The 12,642-nt window shown below is 30.0% G+C and overlaps 1 protein-coding gene across 2 annotated transcripts; it reads right to left on the bottom strand.

Annotated features, from left to right (window-relative positions):
• Positions 1,055 to 2,382, bottom strand: LOC109361735 (protein LIGHT-DEPENDENT SHORT HYPOCOTYLS 4-like). Of its 2 annotated transcripts, none has more exons than XM_019607275.1 (3): positions 2,167 to 2,382; positions 1,745 to 1,932; positions 1,055 to 1,472 (listed from the first exon to the last, which is right to left on the bottom strand). In XM_019607275.1, the coding sequence occupies exons 1-3, from the start codon at positions 2,271 to 2,273 to the stop codon at positions 1,087 to 1,089; spliced, it is 681 nt and encodes a 226-aa protein (XP_019462820.1). In that variant the 5' UTR covers positions 2,274 to 2,382; the 3' UTR covers positions 1,055 to 1,086. The 2 variants fall into 2 exon arrangements, with proteins under 2 accessions (XP_019462820.1, XP_019462819.1); XM_019607274.1 differs by having other exon boundaries at positions 1,745 to 1,923; positions 2,158 to 2,358.

Genomic DNA, 12,642 nt, shown 5'->3' with positions numbered 1-12,642 from the left:
AAACAACTGAATGGAGTTCGGTTAATTTTTAAGTTTCCATTCTAATATTATTTGTATATATAATTTTTAATAATATAAATTTAATTTCCAGTTTTGATTGTCACTCATTTGTGTGGTTTTACATAGATTGTTTTTTAATGTGTATCTTTCCATTTATCACCTTATTTTAATTCATCAAGAAAAATACAATTTAATTTTTTTAATTGAAATAAAAAATACTTAATATTTTATTCATCAAGTAAAATGATTAAAACATGGAATGACACATGTTTTATGATGGACAATTTCTAATATAATAAATCATTGTTTGTTGGGATTTTTTATCGGCAAATATTTTGTAGCTAGTAAGCGGAAAATATATTTCCCGAACCTTATCCTCCCATTCATGTCTAAGTCCTATCTATTTACCAACTTTTGAATACTCCTAAAGATAAAAGTGAAAAAAAATGTATGTACTAACGTCATATAGATTTCATACATTATTATTATTATATTATCTATTATCATATTTAATTATGATCTACTCTTAAAAAATAATTTAAATATATATAAATATTAATATTACATAAATATTATACTCATCAAAAATATATATCATAAATCTATAAGCAAGAGTAGCATATTATTACGTTCACATTCTTCTACAATAATTTCCAAAAGTTGAATAATGTTATATGGCACATGGATTGCTTAAACTTTTTTCCCTTATGCTAAACACCAAAGCAAAGAAATAAGTTTCACTGTTAATTAGATTCTTGACTAATAAGCTACTAATAATGAACAATGATCTAGTATCCAGATGATGTTTCGAATCATGATTTAGTTAAATGGAAACATGTATTGTTAATTAAAAAAATTTAAATATTCTCTATTTTTTTATTTTTGCTTCAATATCATTCGTCCGAAATATAATTTGGGACAACATTTAGCATATCCTTGTCCACCAATAACAACACTTGGTGCATCTGTGAGCCCTACCCTGTTATTACCACATCGATCACGTCTTCACATTAGTAATCATAAAACCCTATAACTTATAAGCTTCAACCAACTAGATCAAATATGCATCACAATAAATATAACACACTAAGATGAGAAATATGAAACTGCAGCAACCATAGGACTGGTCCCACTAGAATTTGACAAGTGAACAAAGCCACCATCACCATACCCTAATGAATGCACTGCTCTTGAACTCACTACATCATGAATTGGTGGATTATCCTCCATCATCATGATGGACCCATTTTGCTCTTGTTGATGAGGTTGCTTTCTCCTTTTCTTTTTCTCATAAACAATACCTCTAGCTTTGGCTTGTGTATCCCTTACTTCCCTAAGGTATAGCCTCACAGCACGTGCACCAAAAGGGTTAATCTCTGGGGAGCCACCGTTCTCTTCAAACGCAGCACGTAAGCGACCTATTAGAGCATCAAGGCTACCCCATGCTTGCTTCAATGGACATGGGCACGGACCTGTTCAGGAGTAGTAATGGTATTTGGAGTGTTATTAATATCAACAAATATTACACCGGTTAGAATATTGATATAATGATATATGATAAAAGATATAAAAAAGTGAAAATATTTGTGAAATATGCTCCGGGTGATGTCTCATTTCATGTATTGAGCCAATCATATATTGACATGTGAATAGAGAATTTTTTTAAAAATAATAATTAACATTACGATGGCTTGATAGGAAATGAGACACTATTTGTTACTGGTTATTTCTGTTCATGTCTGACCTGGTGGGTGTGAGTTACCAAAGTATGCACATGTTTCAGCATGAACTTTGGTTTTGCCAAACTGATCCAAGTAGCGAAGGAATTCGAGAACATGTGCGCCACTGCATCGAGAGAGAGTTAAGGGTGGACGGTGGTTCTTCAGGTATTGCCCAAAGGTGTTCCAATCACGTCTCTTTTGGTTTTCGTACCTTTGCAAATATAAGTGACCATAATTAAGTACTAAATCAATAAGCAAATGGTTAAGTAGTGAAAACCATATAAAAGGGTTTGAATATGTTGGGAAGTACATTAACATATCGTTATCAATTGTTTAATATAAATACTTATTGAGCTATTTCTCTCATTACAATTAGTTTTAAGATGAAACCTTAACTAAATGTGATGAAAACCATATCTTCGAACCACACAATAATTTCTCATACCTGCTTAGAGTAGGAGGCACACAAACTTGAACTCCTTGTGGTGTTAATGGTAACTGCTCACTGTTGGAGGAGTTGTGGTAGCCGGAGATGGCAGCAGCGATTGACATGTTAAAGTTCTGATGATGTTGTGCTGATCTTTTCTCTTCCCCTCTTGTTTTATGTTTGGACCTGTTGTGTGCATGTATATATATAAAAGTGTATGAGTACAAAAGTGTTATATTTAAGGTACTTGTGTGTGTACACGTAGAAACTAGCTAGAAAAGAATGCTAATTACACAACTCTCATATATGAGATACACTATGTCATGACCCTATTTTAACAACACAAATTCAACAACATCTATATATAGGGAATGTTATTAAATGATAGGCAGAAATAAACATCACTTAGTGTGAAAAATAAAGCATGATTAACTATAAATAAGTATTAAAAAGAGAGAGAAAATATATATACTGAAAGTATAAGAGTTTTATACATTGTCTGTCTATCATTAACTATTCATTTTTATCATTCACTTTTTAGAAAAAGTAATACAAATGATATAATTCTTTATACTGACAATATATTGATATTAAACCTATTAAAACTTGTATAGATATGATATCATTATATCATATACAAATGTGCATGTATATATAAGTATATAGATTTATGCTTTTAATTAAGTAGTATTCTTCAGGTGATTTTGGTTAAGGTTTGTCTAAAGCTAGCAAGCTGGCCTAGAGATGGAAAAGTCGGTGATTTTGAAAAATGATTTGAGTTCAAAGTTAATCACATGCGGTCAAAAGGAAAGAGATAGAAGTTTGGTGTGATTTTGATAACATGGATAGATACATCATCATGAGGAAGATGAATGTTGAAAATTGTTGCTATTTGTTAACTAGGAGTTCACTCAATCTAGTGGGAAAAAAAGAAAGTTATGAGATTGAGAAGCATAGAAGGGTAACGGGGCAATTCATAAAACTTGGGAAATACTAAGAATAGGAAGGTTTTGGAAGAAGGATCATATATTCCAACAAATTCTTGTTCTCATATTTTAAACTAATCACATTTCTTCAAATTATATAAAAAATTATTTTATGATTTTTTTAAGTCGAGTGATGTTTTTTAATTGGATTGCGACACTATTGAAACAAAAAAATGGGACATTTGATCTAGATTCAAGATTTTGAGGATGAAGTAGAGGTAGGCAGGTTTCATAGGTATAGGGAGACAAAGGAGGGGTCCATGCATTAGAGGTAAGTGATGGAAGTTTGAATATCACTTCAAAATGTCATTTCAATAATTCATCTTTTTTCTTCCTCTTGCTCTTAAGTGGAGAACAAAACAAAAGTGGGGAACTTATTTTTGGCCTACCTTTTTAATACCTCATTAAGTAAAGTAAGTACAATTTAGACCATAGACTCGATAGGTAATTGTCAATTTAAATGTCATAAGTTTTATATTACCACTTTTAGAATTAAAAGAAAACAATTTGTTATACCTAAGTTCTAATAATACATTATATGCTTATTAATATTTTCAAAGCATTGCAATTTTTTTATCAATGATATCATGGAGTACAGATAAACAAATAAAAGAAAAATATGTACATAGTCACAATATAAAAGTTTTTTATATTATCATTATATCATTTACCATTTATTTTTAATTATTGACTTTAAATAGAAGTAATGTAAATGGATAATAGATGAACACTAATTATATATCAATATTTACACTGTGAATATATAGATATTATATTTATCTAACAAAGTATACTTGCATGTAATTTAATTGTAGGCTCCTATGCCAATTCTTCTATCCAGCAGCATGCTGCACGAATTTAGTTCAGTTCACATTTATTTTTAATTCTACCATTATTATTACTTTATTATGAAAAAATAAAAACTAGTAGCTAGTATTGTAGTAAGTTGTTCATGTAAATCTAGTTTAGAATAGGGTAACGTGAAATCATGGAGGCACGCGTTATCTCTAATTCTATATGTCATGCTCAGATGGCCAACTTTTAGGATAGAAGGATCCTATAGAGGGTTTTTTAAGTATAAAATTAACTTAAAAAGATACCATGTTATTTTTGCTTTTCTTTTTACAACACTCCCCTCTCCAAAAACCTGGTGACTATTCTTAGAATATCTCATTGGTGAATTCAAAACATAATCTTTTTTATAATTTCTTACACATTCTCATAAATTAAAAATCATATTTTTTTTACAATAACAAATATATTCTTATTCTTATTTTAAACCCACAGCTTATTTACACTTTTATTATTTATAATGACGAATGATTTTTCTTTCCACCTTTCTACCTCTCTGACCTACATTTCTTTAAAGAATAAGCTTAAAAAATTTGTTGTACAAAGAGTATTCTTAAGAAATAAGAATTTCACTGTAGCAAATGAATGAAATTTTTTCTTATTTCAATAAGAGTGATATAAGAACAATGAGTAGATGCTCCAAATATCTTTGACATTCTAGCCTCTTTACCCAAAGTAAAGTTTTCAAACTTTAACTTCCTTGCCTTAGAGGTGTTATTTATCTAACATTCTAACATGAGGGAGGAAGAAAAAGAGGGCCTGATCCGACTTCTCCATCCTCAATTTTTTTACATATACCTATTGTTATATGAACATATTTCCTTCTTTTGTGAACTTACATTTTGTATTCAATGTAACTCTCCAGCACCATAGTACCACACTTGCACACTAATATTTTATTTTTTATCATCTATACTTATTCCATCAAACATTTGAAAAAGAGGTTGAGTGAATCTTCATGGTTTACAATCAGACATGGTTATACAATTACCTAAATCCCATCAACTCCACACCCACAAGAAAGAAGAGGCTAAGTCTAATTGATTTAAAACTACAATATTGCAAACATAAAACATGATTTAGTTCCATTACATGTTGGAAGACCTGTCTTTTCCTTTGATCTATAATCATGACTTGAACTTGATTTCATCGACAATATCATTCATAGTTGCTTGCTTGTTGTTGAAAATTGTGGCATTCTTGTACATCCATAAGGTCCGAATCTTAGTCATCCAAATTACAAAAAACACATTTCTTAAGCTCTTGCCTTAGTATGAAATATCACAACCATACCACTTAGAGCTAAATTTGTCTTGCATGGTAGTCTATCCATCATAATCCTCCAGGCTAACATTTGAGTCTTCAAATGTGGCAATTAGCAAAGATTTTCAAATCACATTTAGAAGCTTTCGGTCTCCCACTTCTCGGTCATCCTATTACCAAATAATCTCATATGCTGATTTGATCATATTAATCACCATTTTTTGTGCATCACATAAACAATTACATTATATGATAAAATATGAGCTTAACATTTAAGCATTGTCAATGGAAAATTTAAAGAGTCAATAGATCATCAATTATTTATCATTTAATTGTGTTGTTTTTAATTAAGAATCAAACTAAAGTTAACAGATAATAGAGGATGATGCGCTGAATATAAACAACTTAAAATCAACATGATCTTGTAGCTTGACTCCAGATGCAACAATTTAAAAAGAGTAGGTATTGTTCTTGAAGGTGAGGCTCACTATTATTACTTTCCAAGTAAGTCCCGGGATGAATCTTTCTAGGCTCCACTCTCATTTTTTTCTATAAAAAATCATATCTGATTCACATTTAAGTCATTAAATACTTCATCTAAATTCTTACACACTCAAATTGCCTTCCTTCACATCATTAAGCAAATAAAAATGTAAATTTTTTTAATATCAAACACAGATTCAATAAAAAAAATGGAATAAATAACTAAAATCAATATAATCTTTCTAGCAACTAAGTAACAATCTTTGTTTTAATAAATAACAAGTGCTAACAAACAAACTTTTTTTTTTTTAAATTAAATAAAGTTATTTCTAATTATAAATTTCTTAACCACATTACTAAACCAAAACATGACAATATTATTAAAAATACTTTTTAAAATAAAATAATTTTGGGAGTTAATCAAAGATGGAGACAAGGTCACTTTTGAGGCTTCTTTCTTCTCAACTCATATTCGAAAGGTCGCGCTACGCCGCTTCTTTTCAATCAAATTAACAATTAATTAAAACACTTTTCATAAATACACAAAAATAAACATTTTCATTAATAAAATTTATCAACCACATAAATGATGGAGGGATGATCGCCCTAGGGGCTTCTTCTTCTCAACTCATCATTCAGACGGTCGCGCTACGCCACTTCTGTCATTAATTAAAATACTCAACTAACACACATTTTTCTACCAAAGAACTATGTAGCCTTGATTCCATATCTAAAATAGAGATACATATGACCAATGTTCATATTGTCAGACACAATAATAAATAAATAAAAATTTCATTTTTAAATAATTAATTAATAACCAAAATAATTTAAAAAAACATAATAAAATCATATAATTTAATGAAGGGTACCGCATAAGGCGGATGTGTAGGGTGCTAATACATTCTCTACATTGTAACCGACTCCCGAACCTAGATATCAAAAATCCAAAAGCCCAACATGATTGGGCTTAAAATATTTTTCTACATTTTTAACTATAAAATGTATTGGCGACTCCAATAAAGTCGTGTAACTGAAAATCGGGGCTCGACAGCTGGCGACTCTGCTACAGACTTTTTTTTTGAGAGAGTACAACCCATAATAAATAAAATATATGAATAATTATTTATTTTATTTTTTTATTTAATAGTATTTTCTAACAATAACACAAATGATAGTTATTTGTCGCTATTATTTGTACGTTGTATATAATGCATGATATTTTGTGATTGAGGTATATTTCCTATACACAAATTTTGGCACACACATATGCCTACACCCGAATATTAGTGAAACATTTTTGGATAGAATGAACACTAGCCTCACTAATCATGACCTTTGTCGTTCCTAAGTGTTGGTGATGTGGAGCACTCATATTATTACCAAATATTATGAGTTAGACGCTCTTGTTTCTAACCCCATGATATTTGGGTTTCTCTTTTGAGAGAGATGCAATATAGGGAGTCCGGAGTTTGTTAAGGTATTCACTGTACCTTAGAACTCTACCATAGAATGTTATTCCTTAGATATTCCAAAAACCTTGTAGGTATACCTATTGGGAAACTTGAGAAATATATCATGTTATATTATATCACAAAATTTGGGACTCTAGTCCCCAAAACTAAAAAATAAAAACATTTTATAAAAAAAATATCGGTAACTCACTTTTACCTCAGGTTAGCTTGAACTACATAACAACTTATTGTGAGACTTCATATGTGGTGATGATGGCTAAATTACCCCCAAGATATGGTCCATTATCCTAAGGGGCATGTTTTTTGTATTTTTAGACATTTCATTCATCGTACATTAATAAAAAAATACATCATTAAAAAATTCATCCATGGATGAATAAACATAAAAAGTACATATTCAAACATTCATTCAATTATCCATTCATTAATGCATTCAAAAAATAAAAATCTTCATTGATTACTTATACATTCAAAAATAAAAATCTCTATTGATTGACTTATGCATTCATTCATGCATTCAGAAAGAACTTTTTTATTTATTGACTTATACATACATATATACATACATACATACATAAATATATGAAAATTTATCATCCACTATTTATGCATGCATTCATTCATTCATCATAAATACATAAATTAAAAAAATATCATTCAAGAAATTCATTCCACCAATGCATATACTAACTCAAAAAAAAACTAACATTCAAAACAATTCATTCACACATGCATATAACTATAATACATTACTCATACATTCTTCTAATTAGCTATCCATATACACATTTTAAAAAGAAAAAATATATCATTCATACATTTTATTATTTAATTATATATTCATTCATTCACTCATGGGTAAGAAAATATATAATTCATGCATCCATTCATTCATGTAGAAAACACATATAACTCAAACATTAATTCCTTCATTGATTCATTCTATTACTCATTCATGCATTCAAAATGAAAGAAGAAAAATACATCATTTAAACATTCATTGATTTATGTCACTAAAAAAAGTACATTCCTCACACACTCATTCATTTATGCATTCAAAAATGAAAATTCATCATTCAATTATGAATTCGGAAAGAAAAATAAAAATTTATTAACTTATACATTCATTCATGCATTATAAAATTATCATACCATTCACTCAAATATACATAAACACATCATTTATACATACATTCGCTTATTCATACATTCATCAAAAAATACAAATAAATTATTCAAAAAGAGAAAAATTCACCATTCATTCATTCATGAAAAATACATTATTCATACACATATTTATACATTCATTCTTATATTTAAAAGTTTCATTCATTAAATTATGTATTTATTCATGCATTTAGAAGGAAAAAAATTCATTGACTTAAACATTCATTCATGTATTAAATAAATTATTACGCATTCATCTTCTCATATATACATGCACTTTGAAAAATAAAAGAATCATTCATACATACACTCACTTATTCATACAATCAGAAAAAAAAAGAAAATCATTCAAATTATTCAATTTCATGTATTACCATATCATATGTTTTAATTTCATATCTTACCATATCATTGCATTCATTGCCACAAACCTTCTCAGTTATTGTCAATTGTAGACGAGTTAAGAGACTACGCTCCTTAGTTATTGGAACACAAGGGTTTATAATTCTAAAAGAGTGGGGTTTTGATGCTGCTAGAACTAAAGATACAATTTTGATCTAAAACTCTTTACTCTAAAGATTGTCATCGTCCACAAATGGGCTAATGGACTACGCTCCTTAGTTCCCAAATGTGGGGGTCATACATACTAAATGTGCAAAAAAGGGTCTCTCTTATAAATTTGTTATTACTTACACATCACTTTAAAACATTGCACTCATTCTTTCATTAAAATAAAATAAAAAATTTCATACATCTTCCCATATATCATAATTTTCATGCATTCAAAATCATATACATAATAAATTACATCTTCCCATAAAAAAACTACATGTATTCCTGCACCTCATGCATCATAAAAAGATTTGTATCCTCACACCATCCATACATCCCCAATTTAGCATACCCATACATATTTCTTGCATTTTATGCATCATTTCGAGTTATAAGTTGTCTCTCAATTCAGGTAACATGATAAATAAAAAATAAATAAAAATCCACTTTATACACATCACGCATCAATAATAAATTATTTTTCTGCATGCATTTCATGATCTCATTGTTAAGGGCACTCATCAATTGAAGACTGATGATTAAGAATAATATTATTAGACTCGACTGAAAGCAAACAATATCGAAACTGGAGACATTCAAGAAGATAGAGAACTTCTAGTTTATGGTTGAGTCCATACTCGATAGTGCATCATCTTCAACCCCAGCTAAATGGGAGACCAATTTGAAATTTTTTCTCATTTGAGGACCCCAATCAAGGTTAAACCACTCATACATTCACTCAAGTTTCATGAATAAAGATTTATTTTCTAATGTGCATATTATTAACAAGTATGTAAAGTGCATTAATCATGCAAATTTCACAATGTCGTACATCACCCTGCCATCCCATATTATACTCTACTAATCATATTTACCCAAAAAAACACATAACCAAATAAACATAAATAAAATTATTCTATGCATTAATATGATATATTTGATGATTCAAAAGTAAAATGGAGGATGATGCAAATGTAAGAACCAAAAAAATGATGTACATCTTCAAGCAACTTATTCTAATGACACATGGCATTTTTTGTAATTCATAAACATCTTGGAGATATCTCTAGTCACCATATTTGAGCACAGACATCATGAAAGGAGATAATTTTTAAGTAACCCTCAATTTTTTAATAGCTCGGAGATGGTAGTTTTTCAACAGTTTTCTTTGATATTCAATTATTAAATAAAAATATTCTTTTACATCAATCATGTGACCGAAGGATAAGAAAATACAAAGAACGTTCTTTAATTAAAGTGAAAAAAAAGTAAAAAAATCCCTCTGAGAATCCTCAATTAATATCTCAGACAAAAGTTAAGGCAAAAGTGTAATATCAATGATCACAAAAGAACCATTCATGAAAAATTATCGTCTTAATCACAGGTCATCCTTATCAAAACCTGAAAAATTCTCTTAATAGAGTTGAATGTCATGTTTGAAAAATGTTGAAAATAGGATAAAACAGAAAGATGAATGATGGATATGAGAAACTTAAGTTTTGAGCCTTATATCCTTTTCTTGAAAACCCTTAGCCAAACTACGGTACAAGCTTAAAAAGACTTTGTCAATGACTTATTTGCCTAAGATGTGCATCATGACAAAAAATGCTGACTCTACAAATCTCATAAAATGTTGATAAAAATATCTCATCTTTAATGCATAAGTTAAAATTCATTATCACTATCATCATGTCAATGCAAGCCCAAACACAAATTAAATATCATCAACCATAATCAAAGCTCAACCCTCTATCCTTCATAACTCCACCATTACTCATAAGCCAAAGACAAATTCAATTATATCATAGCCACCACCACATCTACTATTAGTCAATCCTAAATTGAATTTTATCATCACCATTACCACCATGTCTACTCAAGCTAAACACAAATAAAATTTTATCATCACTACCACATCACCACTCATAGCCCAAACACTTACCAAAATTTGCACGATCATGGTTTTAGAAAAAAGTTATGTATGAAATAAAGAACACTAAAAGCAAAGGAAAATTGGAAGTCTCTCAAACCGAGACATATTTTAAGATAATTCATGGTCTAGAGTCATACAATCCAAGTTTACTAAATCAATATGGATAGAATAATGACTCGGATTATCTCACATTGGGGCAGTAGAAAGTCACAATAAGACCAAACTCGGGCAAATTTTGGGGTTGATCGCATTTTCTAGTGGAAAGCCACAAGAAGCCAAAATTGAGGTAGTTTTTGGGTTGATCCCATTTTCTTGTGAAAATTTAAAAAGAGCCCAAAACTGGAGCAATGCCGAAGTGATTTCTCATAATTGTATTAGTTGAATCAATCACAAGAAGTTAAAATCTCTCAATCAGACACAAGAAAGATCTTCCATTATCAAGCCTCTTGAAGAAAGAACGACTCATTGTTCAAGGCTTCTACTTTCCATTGATTCAAGACATCTAAGGGTGTTAAAAAAAGAGAACAAAAACTAAAAAAACAAAAGAGTTCTAGGTTGAAAACCCACATGAGTAACCTAGGAAAAGGAGAATGGTCCTAAGTCCAAAACCGGCAAGGACGACTTTGGATATTAATAAAATGAGAGAATTCCCGAAAGATGCCTACATAAGGTATTCTAGACAAAAATTAGGGAAAATTAAATGAACACCCCAAGTTGAAGACTTGCTACTACATATCTTTAATCACCCAAACCAGGGCAATTATTTGGAGAATCTAAGTTGTAGCCTCCTGATTGAAGACACGAGTTCATAACAGGCACACTGAGGCAATTTTTGCTATTACAAAAAGCATCAACACTTTCGAGAGAAATTCTATGCAAGCCTACACTGGAGCAAAATAACTAGGTTTAGTCATTATCCTCAAGACCATATCGGGGCGGTTTATGGATCACCTTAAGAGAAATACACCTTCAAGTAAACTAGGGCAGATTTTGATGAAAGAAAACTATGGTACCAATCAACATAAAGCAACGAGGGCCACTTTAGTCGAGTCTACAAAGGTTGATGCGTTTCGTCCCACAATAATAAACCATGAGTGATATATTAGAACATTTGTGCATGGGTCTTACTCCTCATTCCATTACATTCAAACAATACATATAGTACTCATATCATACATGACATACATACATTATATCATAACTATACATATCAATGCATAGTCACGTTCATACCTTAATCATCATAACAAACCAAATCAAACCAAACATTGCATTGCATATAACCAAACATTCAAACATGCATGCATACACTATTCTTCCAATGAGCACAAACAAACATACACACAAATAAAACATTGCATTACATATAACTAAGCATTCATACATGCATGTATGCATTGTTCTTTCAATAAGCACAAGAAATAAACAAAACATTGAATTGCATATAACCAAGCATTCAAACATGCATGCCTACACTATTCTTCCAATGAGCATAAACAAACAAACAAAATATTGCATTGCATATAACCGCACATCCAAGCGTACATCTCTGCATTGTCCTTCCAATAAGCATAAACAAATAAACCAAACCAAACATTGTATTGGATATAACCAAGCATTCAAACATACATGCCTACACTATTCTTTCAATAAACATAAAACATTGCATTGCATATAACCAATCATTCAAACATACATCTCTGCATTGCCCCTCCAATAAACATAAACAAACAAACCAAACATTGCATATCACATAACCATACATCTCAACATGCATTTCTAC

Source organism: Lupinus angustifolius, chromosome LG12 (genome assembly GCF_001865875.1).
Source record: "Lupinus angustifolius cultivar Tanjil chromosome LG12, LupAngTanjil_v1.0, whole genome shotgun sequence".
Classification (NCBI taxonomy): Eukaryota; Viridiplantae; Streptophyta; class Magnoliopsida; order Fabales; family Fabaceae; genus Lupinus; species Lupinus angustifolius.
The sequence above is the reverse complement of the archived record's forward strand: the minus strand, read 5'-3'. Positions and strand labels throughout refer to the sequence as shown.